At 35.2% G+C, this 20,018-nt stretch overlaps 1 protein-coding gene across 12 annotated transcripts in view; it reads left to right on the top strand.

The window, feature by feature from the left end:
- UNC80 (unc-80 homolog, NALCN channel complex subunit) overlaps positions 1 to 20,018 on the top strand; it is a 229,660-nt gene that overhangs the window by 77,373 nt on the left and 132,269 nt on the right. For all 12 annotated transcript variants that reach the window (XM_032403236.1, XM_032403279.1, XM_032403272.1 and 9 more), the window contains exons 21-22: positions 1,697 to 1,793; positions 8,722 to 8,894. In XM_032403236.1, the coding sequence (XP_032259127.1) occupies positions 1,697 to 1,793; positions 8,722 to 8,894 (270 nt within the window). The remainder of the gene's footprint in view (positions 1 to 1,696; positions 1,794 to 8,721; positions 8,895 to 20,018) is intronic.

Raw genomic sequence — 20,018 nt, 5'->3', positions numbered from 1 at the left:
AGTTTAGAAACTTAAATGACCAATGAGAACTAAGATATCCAAGTAGTAGGCTATTATGGAAAGGAAAAAAAGAGTAACAAAAAATTTACATAAAATTATAATGCAGATCTAGAGATATATATAGGTATTATTTCCCAGCTATTTTAATATTTTAACCTTAATTTTATTATTATTTTTAATTCCAGTATAATTAACGGACAGTGTCATATTGGTTTCAGGTATACAATATAGTCATTCAACAATTCGGTACAGTACCCAGTGCTCATCATGATAAGTGTACTATTAATCCCCATTACTTTTCTCACCCATCCCACCTCCCATTGCCCCTCTAGTAACCACCAGTTTGTTCTCTATAGTTAAGAGTCTGTTATTTTGTTTCTTTTTGTTGTTGTTTTGTTTTTTAAATTCCACGAGTGAAATCATTTGATATTTGTCTTTCTCTGACTGACTTATTTCATGTAGCATTATACCCTCTAGATCCATCCATGTTGTTACAAATGGGTTTCCACTCTCACTACTTTTATTTAACGTAGTACTGGAAATCCTAGCCCCAGCAATCAGACAAGAAAAAGAAATGAAAGGTATCCAAATTGGTATTTCCCAACTATTTTTAGCTTTTAACATACATGTGAAATTCCTGACATCTCAAGCTCCTACCCAAGGATGCAGTAATTTTCTAATGATCCTCTTTATGTATTAAAACACACACACACACACACACACACACACTTCATCCTCTTTCTATTACTTTTGTGACTATCTGAACTATTCTCCCTATTGAAAAGGATAAAGAAATTCAGGAGGATTTTTCCCACTAAGTGCTTCTTCATAATACTGTTAAGCATTGTAGCAGCATACTATTTGGAAAAGGTAATGGTTCTCAGTGAAATCCATTTCCTACAAGAGCCTTTCCTACGCATGATCCATGTCTTGGTCACTATAATTTCCAGCATATGGTAAGAGTTATATTTCTTTATATCCAAATCATTTGCTTATATTCTTTCTGCTTTGAATCTCACTAAAACCAGTTTTCTTCTATCTGTTTTAATAGTAATATTTTGAAATTATAAAAAGACTATATCAACCTTATGACATTTAGAAAATATAATTCCTCCTTCACATCCTTTTTACTAAAAAATTGGCCAAATATTGAGAGTATGTGAGGCCCATAGCTTCCTTACTTGCTGAAAATTTTAAGTACTTTTGGCCTAAGAGCAAGATCAAGAGCACATTTAAATTCTTAGGAAAAAAACCAAAGATGTTATTTCACTTTAATTATAGGGTACTTTATGAATTAATTTATACTGGTTTTTCTTTTTTTTCATAAAGATTTGAAATCTTCTATTTGGCTGTCTTTCAGTTTGGTCTCATTCTCAACTGCGGTGTTTTTGTGAAGAATGAATATGGCTTGCTGTTCATGAATTTGAGTTTGGATTTTTTCAGAATTAAACTCTAAGAACATCTCATTTAGTCACTGAATTATTTTAATGGTGCCTGATTATTTACTTTCAATCTATGACTGGATTCTCTTTCAAATTAGTTATAAGTCATGTCTTTTTTGGTATATAGGAATAAACCATAGTGACTGACTAACCAGATGTGGAAGTCAGAAGAACTAAAGTAATCTTCATATTCTAAATAACATTTTTCAAGGCAAGTGTTAGTATAAACACAAAGAATTGTCTTTTTTTCTCAGGTCAAATTTACCAGTGCAGTGAAGCTTTCTGAAGGTGGGCCAGGGAGTGGAATGGAAAACGGAAGAGATGAAGAGGAGAATTTCTTCAAGCGTCTTGGTAAATGTCATGCAGCCTAAGAATTACATCCAATTTTCATCACACAGAACAAAAATTTGATTGGATAAAATGATCCATTTTCTATTTTCATTGATTTCCTATTCATTTCTTTCTCATGTGTGTGTTGTATTACTATATATAGCTTCTCAATTTTTATCAATTTGGTTCACAGCCTACTGTGTTCCTCATTCCATAGTGGACATTAGGTTTACAAAGAAGAGTAAGAGACAGCCTCTTCTTCAGCTCTCTGTCCTTTATTAAAATCTAAGAGCTTTAAAGAACCTTCAGATTTCCATCTACCTATCTACTTAGGAATTCTGCACATTGTATCCCTGAGAGGTGGCCAGCCACCCTCTGAACACTTCCACCAAAGGGGAGTCTATTACTTCACAAAGCAACCTGTTCCAGAACTAGACAGTTTTAATTGTTAGAAGGTCTTTTCTTATATCCTGAAAATATATTCATCCATAAATTTGATTCAGTGGTCCCAGTTATGATATCTGTGGTTACACACACACACATAATACTAGTTTTGCCTTTTATCTATTTCATATTCTCTCTTTTGATCTCACTTCTGCTGGTTAAACATTATTGATTCCTATTTTTTCCCCTTACATGGAAGAGTCTCTAGACCCATCACCACCCGGATTCCATTTTACTATGTATCCTAACTAGATGATATACTTTACAAAATGTGGAGCTTCAGATGGAATGCAATACATCATATTTGACTTTAAGCAGTGTGATAAATAGTGTAACTATTAAGCTCCAGGGATATAGCAAGTGTATGAACATAATTTAAGGTTGCATTATCAAGTTTTACATCCCATAGTTGGCTTGTACTGAATTTGGATTAACTTTTGCTAACTCACCTCACATGAATGAATATCATGCTATATTTTGGTATAGCCATTATTAATTCTTCATCTTAAAATAAATAAAATTTATTGTTTCATTAACTTGGGAGATGGTTAAGTCACATGCCCAGGAAAGAAATTAAGAGACAGAACACAAACCAAGTTGAATTTGGAATCTTTTCTTCTTTGCAATTGTGCTATAAGGATTCATCTGCAGAGACATACACGTTCCCTGTTTTCATCCAAACTGTTGCTATTATTACTGACCAGGACAAATACAAAGATATAACTCTTATGACGCTTCTAGTTGACTTTTATTAATTAACAATTTGTGGGTATGATTTTTCAGCCAACAATATACTTAATTTAATAGCAATTAACAAACATTTCTCATTTCATTATAAAAACATCAGATTTTACCAAAAAATATCTCATTTCATTATAACTCTAAAGGAAATACTCAGCTTAGTTCAATACAGTGTATTCTTCATGAAACCACAGTGATTCCTATGATTACTTCTGGTTTTTAAAAAAGTTCCTGTTTGGGCGCCTGGGTGGCTCAGTTGGTTAAGCGACTGCCTTCGGCTCAGGTCATGATCCTGGAGTCCCTGGATCGAGTCCCGCATCGGGCTCCCTGCTCGGCAGGGAGCCTGCTTCTCCCTCTGACCCTCCCCCCTCTCATGTGCTCTCTCTCTCTCATTCTCTCTGTCTCAAATAAATAAATAAAAATCTTAAAAAATAAATAAATAAATAAATAAATAAAAATAAAAAAGTTCCTGTTTATCTAATCTCTTACAGAATTTGGCTAGGGCATACATCAAACTTCTTAGTCTGTGGCTTTAAGAATCTTCCTAACAACCAGGACCTTTGTCATTTTCAGTCCTTTTGGAGTCTTTTCACTCCTCATGATATTTCAGAGAAGATACACCTAGCATTCAGAACCATCAGTATTATAAGTAGATTTTTGTGGTCTTTTTTGTTTGTTTGTTGTTTTTTGTTTTGAGAATGAAGTATGAAGATAAAGAGTGTTCTCCAGGCATGTGCCATATTAGTTGAATGTCATTTGACTAGTACTGTGATTACCTCTGTAAGTTCTTTCTGTACACTGGAGTGTAATTTCATGGAACTGAGAATTAACTTAGGGTAGGGGCTCTCACATTTGATGCCTCCTTAACGAAGCTTTTCTGTACTTACATGTTTGTGAATTTTTCTCATTGGTGGAAAGGATGAAAGCATAATTCAGTTGTTTACCTTCCTTCTGATTCCCTTACATCCCCTTCTTCAAGTAGGCCAATATCTTTAGTCTAGTTCCAAACATGTTATCATTAGCATTCTCATAAACCTTTTTTATTCTAGAATTTTTTTACCACCATTCCTGCATATTTCAGCCATTGTTTTACATATTCTTTATATTTCATTCACAAACAGGAGAGACTTGGTATAGAACCTTGATAGAGTCTGATTCTGGGATCAGTTTGTGTTAGCAAAACCTGAAATAATACAGTCTCTTTCTGTGTATCCAGAAGACAAAACTATAAAATCTAAGAATGATATCTAGAATTTCATGTGCTTTTGACTGGCAAGAGAAGATAGCTTGCATATCACCATCATTCTTTGCCCATGTTCTCTGGTTTATTAAAAATTTTGAAAGGTATTTTATAGAGATAGTTCCTTTGAAATCTCTTGCAGTAGCTAGGTATCCTCAGCTATTCTAAAAAACTGAAAAAACCATTATCTTAGTACATTGTAATTTACAACTACTGCCTTTGGCCATGTGAACATCTCTATCTCTGGGACTGCTTTGCCTTTTCTCCCTCTTTCCCTCTCTCCCTCTCCCTCTCCCTTCCTCTCTCACTCTCTCTCTCCATCTCTCTCCCTCTCTCTCCCCCTTTCTCTGTCTCTCTCTCTCTCTCTCTAATCCATATGTATAAATGATTCCTGTGTATCCATTATAGATGTATTGTCCTTTTCTTTCTCAATTATTTTAATTTAATTATATATTTCTCTGTCTCTTTAAAGTTGTTAAGGAAAACAAACATCAAGCATTCTTACCTTCAATCTAAATGTAGTACTCAAACTTCACTGAGTTAAGATCAAATGCAATAACCAATAGAATTTCTTTAAAATCTAAAAAATTATTCAACAAATGAAAAATACATCTGCTGAACATTTAACAGAACTGTAATTGCATTTGTAATCAGCTGTCTTTTTCTTTTATGTTTTTATATTCACTAAGAATATTTCATTTTAGAAATAATATTATCTTTGAGGGAAGATATTTTATTAAACCAGTGTTTTTTTTTTTAATCAATAAAATTTACTGAATATTTTCTATGTGCTCAATTCTGCCATAAATTCCATGGGAAATGCTGCTTAAAGAAATACTATATTTTGAAATATCCCTTTTTAAATTTAACAGATTATAAAAACTGTATTCTATATAAATTTATAAATGATACCTCAATAAATTTAATTTAAAAATAGCAAATAGAATGTATTGAGACTAAAAAATTAATCCTTATGTCCAAGGAAACCAAGAGGCATCCTTATATCCTAGTAAGTTTATATAAAAGATGAATAGGAGGTGCATTTTACAACCAAATTACTTTTCAACATTTCTTTTAGTAGTACAATATGGAATGCCAACTGGGAACAATTTTACAATCAGTTTATAACATATACAATATTGATTTATTTCTTACGGTAAGTTTTTCTGACCTAATCTCTACTTTCAGCGTGTACAAAACTCTAACCTCCTTCACCATAAACAATTGGGTATTCTGGGGATGCAGTGTGGCATAGTGGTAAGAAGGCAGGCTGTGGTCATCAGGTCTGGATTTGAATCCTGACTTCATAACTTTCTATTGCATGAACTTAAACTGGGCTAGTTAATCTGTTTCCTCTTTCTGTATCTCTCTATGTTCTTACTGCTCTGTTCCCTCTCATTCACTTTTTAAAAAAATTATTTATTTATTTGACAGAGAGAGAGAGCGAGAGCAGGAACACAAGCAGGGGGAGTGGGAGAGAGAGAAGCAGGCTTCCTGCTGAGCAGAGAGCCCGATGTGGGGCTTGACCCCAGGACCCTGGGATCATGAACTGAGCCAAAGGCAGATGCTTAATGACTGAGCCACCCAGGCACCCCATTATTCACTTTTTTAAAATCATCTTTAAAGATTTATCTTATAAGGCTGTTACAAAAAACTAATTATAAAATATTTCATACAATATTTAACGCATACTAAGTGCTCAAAAATGGGAGCAAATACATGGTTATCCATTAATGTTATATAGATACAATGGAAATTTTCCATTATCAATAGCTTTTACTTACAAGCATGAATCTTATGTCTGAGATCATAGGATTCTACTGATCTTCATACCTATAATAAATATCCATCATTCTGTGAAGCAAAGAATATAGGTTCTTCTTGACAAAGATTGTTTTGATCACTTCTCTTTTCATTATTTTACTTAGACTCCTTAGCCATACTGTTTCTGAAGTTCTTTTGATCAAAATGGAACTTCTGGGAATATTAAATAGGCTTCCTTTAGAATTCATTATCTTGTCAAATAAATATTAAGAAAAATGATGAAAAGCTTATTCTTAATGCATCTTTCAATAAGATGATGGCAACTGTCCTTAATAAATTGGTTAAGTAAGAATAAGTTTATTGGGGCACCTGGGTGGCTCAGTCAGTTAAGCCTCTGCCTTTGGTTCAGGTCATGATCTCAGGGTCGTGGGATCAAGCCCCCATCAGGCTCCCTGCTCAGTGGGGATTCTGCTTCTCCTTCTGCCTCCTCCCCCTCACTCATGCTCGCTCTCTCTCTCTCGCAAATAAATAAAATCTTTTTTAAAAAAGAATGTATTGTAAATCTTAATTATCGTATTATTGTAACAAATAATAAAACATCTGGATTCACTAAAAAGAAAAATATTTGGGGTCTATCTTAAATTCAAAGTTTAAGGGACTGCTACGGTTATAATGTCTTTTAACCAATGAGATTTTCTCTGATATGTGTAACTTAAAGGGCTATATATAATTGATTAATAAAGTGACATATAGGTAGAAGAAATCACAGGAAGTTACTTGTTCTGATAGTTTTGATAATGCCCAGTAAATAAACAGAGTAACATTTTGAAAGGCAGCTGTCTAGAAACAAGGCTGTCTAGGAAGTGTTTTTTCCTAATCTGTAGCTTTTAGCTATACACCATTTGTGTCATTTGAGATTCTGTCTTCTAAATTTTTTCCACCATCAGATTCTTTGTATGCTACTTCCTTTTGCAGTTGATACAAAATATGCCACACTAATTGGAAAACAAAAATACTGAAGGTGTTGAATGTGGAATTTTTAATGTGGAACATTTGCATCTGAAAAGGAAATATACCCATAAGGAATGAAATATGGAAAATTTTAATAATATTTTTTAAGATTTTATTTATTTATTTGAAAGAGAGTGAGCAAGAGAGAGAGAGAAGGTGCAGGGGGAGGGCAGAGGGAGAAGGAGAAGCAGACTCCCCACTGAGTGGGGAGCCCAACCTGGGGTTTGATCACAGGACCCCAGGATCATGACCTGAGCCAAAGGCAGACACTTAACTGACTGACCCACCCAGGCGCCCCAATTATATTTTAATTATATTATGAGGCATTTTTTGTACTTACAAAAATTTTCAAACATAGACAAAAAGTAAAAAGAATGGTCTAACGAATCCCGAATATCTATCACCCATTTGCAATAATGATCAAATTTTCCATAATTGTTTCATCTATCATTTATGCTTTTTAAATGTTTTTAAAACAAATCCCAGACATATATACATGTGCCTTTGTGCTGAGACAGCAGGTAGGAAAGTAGGGTAATGGGTGGAAGCGATCAGGGTATTCATAACAGAAGATATGGGAAAGTCATCTGTGACTTCTCAGTGAGAACCAGGAGTTGGTAACCACAAATGAATGGTGTGAGCAGAAATTAAAGCAAGCTCTAAGTCAGTGATTCTCATCCTAGGGGTATATTCTTAGGTGTCAGAGGTACATTTCAGAATCATGAGAAGGGGTTTGAGTAGGGTTTTAAAAACAACATTCAACATAATACCCTCAAATAAGAAACAAATTTTAAATATATATTAGAAGCTATAGAAAAGTCAGGAGGTATTTAGGCTTTTGAAAATGTACCTAGGGTATAAAAATGATGAAAAACAATGCTTTGTATCATTTTTTTCTTAATGCGTGATCCTTAGACTTTCTGCATCAATAAATCATAGGGAATGTTTGTTAAAACTTCCATAGTCCCCAGACATGGAATCAAAATCTCTAGTGATGAGACTTGACATTCTGTGTTTAATAAGCTCCAGGCTGATTCTTATTCTTAGGCATCATAACTATGGAAAAATAAGGATGTGGAGGGATCAGTGGTTCCCAAGTCTCTGACCACAGTGCTGGGTAAGGCTGGCTGCATCATTACTTTCTGGGAGGTTTGCAAAGCACAAATTCTTATACTCCACTTTTAAAAATTCTGATTCTGAAAGTCTGGATGAAATTCAGGAACTTCCTAGGTAATTCTAATATATAGCCAAGTTTGGAAATCCTGGAATTAAATGACCAAATTCTAAGCTTCTTTACAACTCCAATAGTCAATGATTCTTTGTATTGTAACTGAGATATCAAGTTACTGGCCTTGATATCAATTTATGTAACAGATATGAAATTGTAAAATGATTCCATCTTTAATAAAAATAGAAATTAGTTGTTGATTACAGGAAGAATCATTTTAAATATACTAAGAGCTCTTGCCAGTATTAAAGAGGAGACCTGGTAGCAAAATGATCAGATCCTCTATTTAAGTATTTATGTAAAATTCTGCACTTGCATATGCCATGTGTCACCAGATTCCCAAAAGTCATGGTGTGTCTAAATCAGGCATTAGGATGGAAAGGAAGGAGGTGGAGTCAGGGAGAAAGTTTTCAGGCCAACATTACAGAAAACATGTTGTTATAACTTTGAAGCTCTTTTTCAATCTGTGACCTATTATACTGTGTTTCTTTTATTCCTCCACCATGGGAAAAAACCTACAGGTTGCCACAGTTTTGATGACCATCTGTCTTCCAACCAAGATGGTGGAAAAAGCAAAAACGTGGTGAATCTTGGAGCAATCCGACAAGGCATGAAGCGCTTTCAATTTCTGTTAAACTGCTGTGAGCCAGGGACAATTCCTGATGCATCCATCCTAGCAGCTGCATTGGATCTTGTAAGTTGTTGGAAAAATTTGTCCACTCTGTACCCCATTACAATTAATACTGCTAATGGGGGAAAGTGTGAATCCCTAATCCTAACCCTATCCGTGGAGTTATGGGTTTTTTTTAATTCATGCTTTATAGTTTTCAGAGTACAGGTCTTTCACCTCCTTGGTTAAATTTATTACTAGGTATTTTATTATTTTTGGTGCAATTATAAATGGGATTTTTTCCTAGTTTCTCTTTCTACTTCATTATTAGTGCATTTTCAGTCTGCAATGCAACAGATTTCTGTATATTAATTCTGTATCCTGTGACTTTACTGAATTCATTTATCAGATCTAGTAGGTTTTTGGTGGAGTCTTCAGGGTTTTCTACATATAGTATCATGTCATCTGCAAATAGTTTAAGCTTTACTTCTTTCTTACAAATTTGGATGCCTTCTATTTCTTTTTCTTGTCTGATTGCCATGGCTAGGACTTCCAATACTGTGTTGAATAAAAGTGATGATAGTGGTCATCTTTGTCTTCTTCCTAATCTTAGAGGAAAAACTCTCAGTTTTTCACCATTGAGTGTGATGTTAGATGTGGGTTTTTCATATATGGCCTTTATTATGTTGAGGAATATTTCCACTAAATCTACTTTGTTGAGAGTTTTATTTTTTTTTTTATCATGAATGGATGTTGTACTTTGCCAAATGCCTTTTCTGCATTTATTGAGATGATTATAGGGTTTTGTGGGGTTATGTTTTTATGTTTGTTTTTCTCAGCATTAATGGTAAAAGGAGGAAGAAAGGTGGTGAGGTGGAAGAAGAAAAGGGAAAAAAATAATAAATATGCACTGGGAAGTAGACTGTATAGCATCATGATTAAAAGGATGGGAGGGCTCTGGAATCAGACTACCTGGGTTAAAATGACTCTGACATTTACTAGCTGAACCCTTCTATAAAATGAAAGTAGGAGTAGTAATAATAATCCTCTGGCTAGGTGTGAGAATTAAATGACAAATTAAATGGAAAACCCTCATCAGAGGGCCTGAAATAAGGTAACTGCTCAATAAAGTAGGCCATTATTATTATTTTGTTATTATTAGTTTTATGTCTGTCATGTATTAGTACTTAAACATCTCTGAGTCTTGGTTTAATTATCAATTGGAGGAAAGATATAAAGGAAGGATCATTTGAAGTTAATTGCGCAAAAGCATTATATGATATTATACACATGTAAAGGATTAAAAGATATAAAGTAGATCTAGTTTAAAAAGTGTTTCTGTCAGGTAAACTGCTTTGAACTTAGTGTCTTAGTTTCCTTTATTTACCTCTGGTTTAATAAACTCTTCCTACACTGTATAAATACTGGGTACAAAATACCAGGTAAACATAAAGAATAAAAGTCTTTTATTTTCTCTTTTAAAAAATAAAAACTAAAATACTCTTTTTTTTTTACAACAAAAAACTTTAAGCCTGCCTATAAATGATCCCTTTTCCAGATTTTATAGCACATAAATAAGTGACCATTAACCACCCATATTTTACCTTGGAAAATCAACCAAATCTGATAATGTAATTTACATTTTTCTGTGACATTTGCAGCTTTTGCTCTCAGGACAGTGACCAGCAAGTTATGTGGTTTCTCTTAAGCCTGAAATAGAAATACCACTATAATAACCCAAAATAATGACTTGTTGTGTAAAATTTTTCAGTCAGTTTCCCATTCCTGGATATTGGCCTTTGTGAATGTTTGTAAATTCCAAAATGTTCAGTGTGTATTGATTTATGCTGTGGTGACTATAAAATGTGGGGAATCAAGAGCCCCCAGGAGAGCTGAGGCTGGTGGCAATTAAGCAAAGAACAAATGCCTGTCTAAAGCAAGAGAGTTTGACAAGGCAAGGAGCCAATCCTTTGTTTTTTAAGTGGGAGAATGGTAACTAGCCTGTCCCTCCTTTGAGTTATGCAATGATTCTTTTTAATCACTATTGACCTATTCCAAAAGGAGCAGATTAAAATAAATAAATAAATGTAACAAATTCATAAGAAAAGAACAATTGAATATTTAAATAATGGGTAAGTACACGAATAACCAGTTCATCAAAAATACTTATACGCAATAAAGTATGCCCCATACTATTTGCACTTGAGAAATGCTCATTAACATGTCCATAAATTCCTATATTATAACTATCAAATTTGTAATGATTAGAAAGTGTTGACAGGTATAAAATACCAGACACCACTACATGGTGTTGGTTAGTGGTGGAAGCAGCAGGATTTTATTAGAGGATAGGAAGTCAGAATAACGGGGTAATAGTGGGAGGGCAGTAATGGTGAATAGAGCGATCCTTGGCCCCGCCCTGCATAGTAAGTAATTTTAGAATGGATGTAGTCACAGAGGAGGGGCAATATCTATGTATTAATTATACCAAATGGCTAGATGATGGAATTTGGAGTCAGTGTAGCTTAGAAGATACTCATCATATAATTAATTAATTAATTAATTAACCCAACCAATATCTATTGAGAGTTTCCCATGTGCCAGCTATTAATAGGTGCAACAAAACTCAAATTGTTTTGAACCTTTCCTTATAAAGATTAGATTTGCACAGTGATCTATTTTACAGAGTTCTTGGTGCACAGCATTCTAAATGAATGGATAAATGAATGATTAACGTTTATTGTGTACCTATTGTTTCCAAAGGAAAAACAATTGAAGCTCAGAAAGACCAACTAATAGGCCAGGCTACACTGCCAGCAAAGGATAGAGCCAGATTAGACCTCCATCTGGCTTCAAAGACCCTATATTGAGTACTCCACCATATTGACTGTCTCATTAAAAAATTATATGAAATCACTAAAACATGCAAAAATATAAATTCTGTATTTTATGTATGATAATTTAAATATAAGTAAGAAAGTGAAAATGACAGAAGTTAGTTGAACAGTTATTAAATTCACAGTAAAATTGTGCATTAGCACTTTATAGGTGGTTTAAACTGTAATGTTCCAGAGGTACTGTCGTGTCCACTTTTGTCTCAAATCTTCATAGCTATTTTGGAAGATTTTAAGACAAAGCAGCGTATCAAATTTCTCAAGCAACTGCCTAACAAGATTAAGGAAAATGTTAATAACAAGTCATATTACTTCAACCTGTTGAAAAATTGATAGAAAGTTATAGGCACAGCTGGCCATACACATTGGAGAATAATGGCATGATGACGTTTGGACAACTATTAGTCAAATAAGCACCTGATGACAGAGATAACAGATTGTCCTTTACATACTGGAAAAGTCTAGGTAGGCCCCATACTCTTTCAGAGGTACTGAGCTGAAATCTGCACATAAATATATATCATACAGTGAACATTATTAAGCAGCATTTAAACACTTCCATATAACATAACAAAACTCCCAAGAGCCGAGATGATTTTGCTCAAGGTCATATATGCCAGTCAGTACTAAAACTGGGTTCTGAGCAGAATCTTCAGATTCCATTCAGGATTCTTGTAGCAGTAGCATATGCTTTCTCTGTAAGAAAAAAAATACATACATATAGATGAAATATATATATTTATTTATATTTTATATTGTATTTTTTTATTTAAATGAGAATGAGTAACCCTTATACATTGAAAATACACTTTGATGAATATGGTCTGCAGAATAAAGAAGATTATAAATGATTTTTAATGTCCAAAAGCATTTGGATCTATTAAAAGGATTCCTTAACACAAGAATACATGATTAATTCATAACCGGAAAATATAGATTTTCGACTTTAAAGATTCACACCACATATTCACTCTCTAAACCAGTGATTCTTAACATTTTAGGGACATAGACTCTTTTAGAATTGGATGAAAGCTCTGGAAATTTTTCCAAGAGAAGTGCACTTATAGAAAAAATTTAACATATATCAGAAGGTTCACGGACTCCCCCAAAACCCATCCATGAAACCAAAGATGTTAAGAACTCAATCTCAGTTAATGGCAAAATGATTATCTGGGAAAATGAGACTCCTTAGTCAAGTAGTTAGGGAATGATTACTTTTATTAGCATTTATTGATGATATAAAAACAGATAAAAATATGGGCGCCTGGGTGGCTCAGTCGTTAAGCGTCTGCCTTCGGCTCAGGTCATGATCCCAGGGTCCTGGGATTGAGCCTCGCATCGGGCTCCCTGCTCCGCGGGAAGCCTGCTTCTCCCTCTCCCACTCCCCCTGCTTGTGTTCCCTCTCTCACTGTGTCTCTGTCAAATAAATAAATAAAATCTTTAAAAAAAAAAACATAAAAATAATTGCTCCCTACATGGAATACTTAGGATTTATGTAAGATGTGTGTACATGGGAGAAATGAGAGGCTTGTCACAGAGAAAGCAAATGAGGATTTGAAAAATAATCCCAACAGAACAAATTAATACTCGTTTCTGAATGGAGATTGTTTTAAGAGGAATATTGATGGATACTTTGATAATCAAGTCTCTTGGGTGTTGAGATTTCATTCCCCCTCACCAAATGGTTTCATACCTATTTGATTTCCAACAGCTTATAATGCTATAACAGCTTATAACAGTTTTCAAGGAGATGAGATTACAGAGGTTTCCAGATATAAGTACACTCAGCTCCTAACTATAGCTTGACTCTGACCACTAAGTTGGATTAAATCCCATTGAAAACTTAAAATATATTTTACTTCCCCAAAATAAGGCTATGGCCTAATAGTTACCAAATCACTAGATTCTCCTTTCTTCTTTTCCTTTGGAACATACTATGGCCCTGCTTGACCTTCTCAATCTTATAAATCTCATGGTAAGAAATAAAATAAAGGGGCTTGATGCTAATAAGCAGTGTCTTTTGAGTGTCTAAGTAAAGAAGCATTTTCTGATCATTGTAGATGTCCAGTGATGAGGTAGCTCCATTGAGAAGTAATGAGCTCTTTGTCACTAGACTGGATTCAATGGGGGCCATTGTACAGGGGCCTCAAAAAGTGGATGGTTTGTATGATTTCCTTTCATACCTGAGTCTTTGATTCTAGGTCAAGGCCAAGGAGTGTGCAGAGGTCAGAAGCCAGAATTCCAGAAGTCAGAATTAGTAAAGGTTTAAAGGAATGCGGTAGGGGAGATTGGGTGGCTCAGTTGGTTAAGCGTCCAACTCTTGGTTTCAGCTCAGGTCATGATCTCATGGGTCGTGGGATCAAGCCCTGCACTGGGCTTCATGCTCAGTGGGGAGTCTGCTTGAGGATTCTCTCCCTCTGCCCCTACCCCTACTTGCCCTCACTCACTCTGTCTCTAAAATGAATAAATAAAATTAAAAAAATAAAATAAAGGAGGGCAGTAGTCTCCATTATCAGACAGAGAATCCAGGTAGAACTTGTTGGTTGAAAAAAAGGGATGGGTAAAGACGGTGGTAGTTGTGGTGGTACCAGCAGTGGTGGTAGAGGATGACAGTAGTAACATTTTCATTATATGTGATGGTTTATAAAGCACCTTCACATTTATTACCTTGTTTATATGAGGGGAAACGAACCAGCCCAGGAATAGCCCCCAACAAAGGGCACACTTAAATCCATTTTCTCAAGTATGGAAAAGTGAAGGAACTGAAGTCACTGATGAATTCTGACAAGCATACTGAGAGGAGTTGCATGTCCTATGTGCTTGAATCAGAGTTGCATTCTGTGTTTACTGTCCTTTACACAGGTATGACAATTGCAATTCTTCATACTTGTTCATCTGGGTTGAGAGTTTCTCCAGATTACTCTAACTTTCACAAATGTCTTCTATTAAATGTATTTTTAGGTTTTGTTTCCTCTGTATTTGGCTTCACTTAATATCTGATTTCATCTGCTTCCTGTCTTTCTGTTAAAAATGTTTTTCTGTTAAAAATGTTTTACAATGCATTTGTGGTTTTTGTCGTATAGGTATTGTGTATATAAATATATATAGAAGTATTTATATTTCTATCAAATAAAAATATGAATATAGGAATATAGAAAGAGGTAGGTATAAATATAAATGACATGGATGGATAGATACACAGATGTGATCCAGATGCAGATATAGAAACAGATATAGGCATACTTATAGATTCTGCCATTTCATCAGATGGGATTTGGGAGAGGAGGGAAAAATGTGTTCAGTTCATCATCACATTCCATTACACCACTTTCTCCCTTCTCTCCTTTGATGTTTTCTTTTGTTGGGTGTTGCATTTATTTTTAAATGCAGCTTAAATACAATTTTCGCATTATGACATAATTTTATTTCACAACAGCTTTCATTGTTTTATTGCCTTAATCATGTATTAAGAATGTAAATGTGACTTTTTCAAGTTTGCAATTTTCTTCAGAATTAAAAAGTATTGTTAAATGAAAGAAGTATTAGAAATGTCAATGTTCGAAGTCTTGCAGATTTGCAGGTTTTGTTTTAAACAATTCTCTTGTCACTGTTGCTGTAACTACTAAACTTAGGGATAATTGGTTTAATTTTAAGTCCAGCACAGCTCTTCCTCACACTCTTTCTCTTTAGCACAAATTTAATAGACACAACTGCAAGGTGTTATAGAAAAGACATGTTTTAGAAAAAACTCATTTTGTCTCTAGGTTATGTAACCTACAAGCACAAAAATAGAAAAATTAAACAGTTCAAGCAAAAGGCACTTCTGTCTGTTTTCTATGTATCTCAGGTGAAATATTCTATCCTTTTTATTCAATTTAATATATAACGTGTACAGATATAATGATTTCTAATTTATTAGCGTGAATAACACTAATAATGTCAGTTTGCATTAGGAACAATTCCATGAAAACAAGAAAGAAAGTCAATGATACTGTAGAATTCTCTCTAGTCTGTGGGTGGAGAAAACCTAATTCATGGTAAATTACATAGCCTCATAAATTGATAGCTTTAGGAATGATTATATAATTTTTCTCCAAACTGGGGCACTTTGGAGAGAAAAAAAGAGACACTATCATAATTATACCAGTTGAACAGACATAAACTGCAAGTCTCCTGGTAAAAATGAAACATTGGTTACCATTGGGAGGGTCATCCTTTCAGGTTCACTGCACCAAATTTAATCCACATGGGGGCTTACCATCACAGATCACTTGGTGATCAGTGCAGATTAGCTCTTTCAAGAAGATAGGAATATATGCATAAGAGGATCTATCAAAGGAAAAGTCATATTGTGTTCTCTTTTGAATCATGAGAAAGGTTGAAATAATTCAATAATAACCAAAACCAAATCATCAAATTATTCACTTGATGCTAGTGGTATACCTATGTAATTGAACTTTTTAAAAGAGTCTAACTATGGGGATGCCTGGGTGGCTCAGTCGGTTGGGCATCTGCCTTCAGCTCAGTTCATGACCCCAGGGTCCTGGGATCGAGTCCCGCATTGGGCTCCTTGCTCAGCGAAGAGCCTGTTTCTTTCTCTGCCTGCAGCTCCCCCTGCTTGTGTGCTCTCTCTCTCTCACTGACAAATAAATAAATAAAATCTTTAAAAAAAAAAAAGATCCTAACTATGAAATGTAGCATAAAAGTAATGTATTTCATAAATATGTAGAGTTTAAGGGAAAAAAAATTGTCACATATCCACCACTACCATAAAGAATAGGACATTTCCACTTTCTGTAAAGTCTCCTGGATTCCCTTCCCTAACCATACACTCCCTACCTCACACAAGACACTGCTGTCTTGAACTTTGTTTTAATCTTTCCTGGGCTTTCTTTATTTTACCACGAGCTTTTTTCTTTTTGTCTCTTTACCACCACACTGCAGTGTTTTAGATTTGTGGCCAATGTAGATCAGTCTCGTGGATGCTGCTAACTTACCTCCATTCAACTTTTTTTTTTTGCTTTTTTTTTTAATTAACATATAATGTATTATTTGCTTCAGGGGTATAGGTCTGTGATTCATCAGTCTTACACAATTCACAGCACTCACCATAGCACATACCCTCCCCAATGTCTATCACCTGGCCACCCCATCCCTCCCACCCCCACCACTCCAGCAACCCTCAGTTTGTTTCCTGAGATTAAGAGTCTCTTATACTTTGTCTCCCTCTCTGGTTTCATCCTGTTTCATTTTTCCCTCCCTTCCCCTATGATCCTCTGTCTTATTTCTCAAATTCCTCATATCAGTGAAATCATATGATACTTGTCTTTCTCTGATTGACTTATTTCACTTAGCATAATTATACCCTCTAGTTCCATCTCTGTCATTGCGAATGGCAAGATTTCATTTTTTGATGGCTGCATAATATTCCATTGTATATATATACCACATCTTCTTTATCCATTCATCTGTTGATGGACATCTAGGCTCTTTCTATAGTTTGGCTATTGTGGACATTGCTGCTATAAACATTGGGGTGCACATGCCCTTCGGAACACTACATTTGTATCTTTGGGGTAAATACCCAGTAGTGCAATTGCTGGGTCATAGCATAGCTCTATTTTCAACTTTTTGAGGAACCTCCATACTGTTTTCCAGAGTGGCTGCACCAGCTTGCATTCCCACCAACAGTGTAGGAGGGTTCCCCTTTCTCTGCATCCTTGCCAACATCTGTCATTTCCTGACTTGTTAATTTTAGCCATTCTGACTGGTGTGAGGTGGTATCTCATTGAGGTTTTGATTTGGATTTCCCTGACGCTGAGTGATGTTGAGCACACAGATGTTGAGTGATGTGTCTGTTGTCCATTTGGATGTCTTCTTTGCAGAAATGTCTGTTCATGTCTTCTGCCCATTTCTTGATTGGATTATTTGTTTTTTGGGTGTTGAGTTTGAAAAGTTCTTTATAGATTTTGGATACTAGCCCTTTATCTGATATGTCATTTACAAATATCTTCTCCCATTCTGTCAGTTGTCTTTTGGTTTTGTTGACTGTTTCCTTTGCTGTGCAAAAGCTTTTTATCCTGATGAAGTCCCAATAGTTCATTTTTGCCCTTGCTCCCCTTGCCTTTGGTGATGTTTCTAGGAAGAAGTTGCTGCGGCTGAGGTTGAAGAGGTTGCTGACTGTGTTCTCCTCATGGATTTTGATGGATTCCTGTCTCACATTTAGGTCTTTCATCCATTTTGAGTCTATTTTTGTCTGTGGTGTAAGGAAATGGTCCAGTTTCATTCTTCTGCATGTGGCTGTCCAATTTTCCCAACACCATTTGTTGAAGAGACTGTCTTTTTTCCATTGGATATTCTTTCCTGCTTTGTCGAAGATTAGTTGACCATAGAGTTGAGGGTCAATTTCTGGGCTCTCTATTCTGTTCCATTGATCTATGTGTCTGTTTTTGTGCCAGTACCATACTGTCTCAATGATTACAGCTTTGTAAAAGAGCTTGGAGTCCGGAATTGTGATGCCACCAGCTTTGCTTTTCTTTTTCAACATTCCTCTGATGTCTTTTTTGGTTCCATAAAAATTTTAGAATTATTTGTTCCATTTCTGTGAAAAAAGTTGATGGTATTTTGATAGGGATTGAATTAAATGTGTAGATTGCTCTAGGTAGCATAGACATTTTCACAATATTTGTTCTTCCAATCCATGAGCATGGAACGTTTTTCCATACTTTGTGTCTTCCTCATTTTCTTTCATGAGTATTCTATAGTTTTCTGAGTACAGATTCTTTGCCTCTTTGGTTAGATTTATTCCTAGGTATCTTATGGTTTTGGGTACAGTTGTAAATGGAATCGCCTCCTTAATTTCTCTTTCTTCTGTCTTGTTGTTGGTGGATATAAATGCAACTGATTTCTGTACATTGATTTTACATCCTGACACTTTACTGAATTCCTATGAGTTCTAGCAGTTTTGGGGTGGAGTCTTTTGGGTTTTCCACATAAAGTATCATATCATCTGCAAAGAGTGAGAGTTTGACTTCTTCTTTGCCGAGTCAGATGCCTTTTATTTCTTTTTGTTGTCTGATTGCTGAGGCTAGGATTTCTAGTACTATGTTGAATAGCAGTGGTGATAGTGAACATCCCTGCCGTGTTCCTGACCTTAGGGGAAAAGCTCTCAGTTTTTCCCCATTGAGAATGATATTCGCTGTGGGTTTTTCATAGATGGCTTTTATGATATTGAGGAATGTACCCTCTATCCTTACACTGTGAAGAGTTTATTTTTTCTTTTTTTTTATTATGTTATGTTAATCACCATACATTACATCATTAGTTTTTGATGTAGTGTTTCATGATTCATTGTTTGCATATAACACCCAGTGCTCCATTCAATACGTGCCCTCTTTAATATCTATCACCAGGCTAACCCAACTCCCACCCCCCTTCCCTCTAGAACCCTCAGTTTGTTGAAGTGTTTTAATCAAGAAAGGATACTGTCCTTTGTCAAATGCCTTTTCTGCATCTATTGAGAGGATCATTTGGTTCTTGTTCTTTCTTTTATTAATGTATTGTATCACATTGATTGATTTGCAGATGTTGAACCAACCTTGCAGCCCAGGAATAAATCCCACTTGGTCGTGGTGAATAATCCTTTTAATGATGTGTCGGATCCTATTGGCTAGTATTTTGGTGAGAATTTTTGCATCCATGTTCATCAGGGATATTGGTCTGTAATTCTCCTTTTTGATGGGGTCTTTGTCTGGTTTGGGGATCAAGGTAATGCTGGCCTCATAAAATGAGTTTGGAAGTTTTCCTTCCATTTCTGTTTTCTGGAACAGTTTCAGAAGAATAGGTATTAATTCTTCTTTAAATGTTGGGAAGAATTCCCCTGGGAAGCCATCTGGCCCTGGGCTCTTGTGTGTTGGGAGATTTTTTGATTACTGCTTCAATTTCCTTACTGGTTATGGGTCTGTTCAGGTTTTCTATTTCTTCCTGGTTCAGTTTTGGTAGTTTATATGTCTCTAGGAATGCATCCATTTCTTCCAAATTATCTAATTTGCTGGCATATAGTTGCTCATAATATGTTCTTATAATTGTTTGTATTTCTTTGGTGTTGGTTGTGATCTCTCCTCCTTCATTCATGATTTTATTTGGGTCCTTTCTCTTTTCTTTTTGATAAGTCTGGCCAGGGGTTTATCAATCTTGTTAATGCTTTCAAAGAACCAGCTCCTAGTTTCATCAATCTGTTCTACTGTTCTTTTGGTTTCTATTTCATTGATTTCTGCTCTGATCTTTATTATTTCTCTTCTCCTGCTGGGTTTAG

Source organism: Phoca vitulina, unplaced genomic scaffold, assembly GCF_004348235.1.
Source record: "Phoca vitulina isolate PV1807 unplaced genomic scaffold, GSC_HSeal_1.0 scaffold1, whole genome shotgun sequence".
NCBI classification, from domain to species: domain Eukaryota; kingdom Metazoa; phylum Chordata; class Mammalia; order Carnivora; family Phocidae; genus Phoca; species Phoca vitulina.
This window is presented reverse-complemented; position numbering and strand designations above follow the sequence as displayed.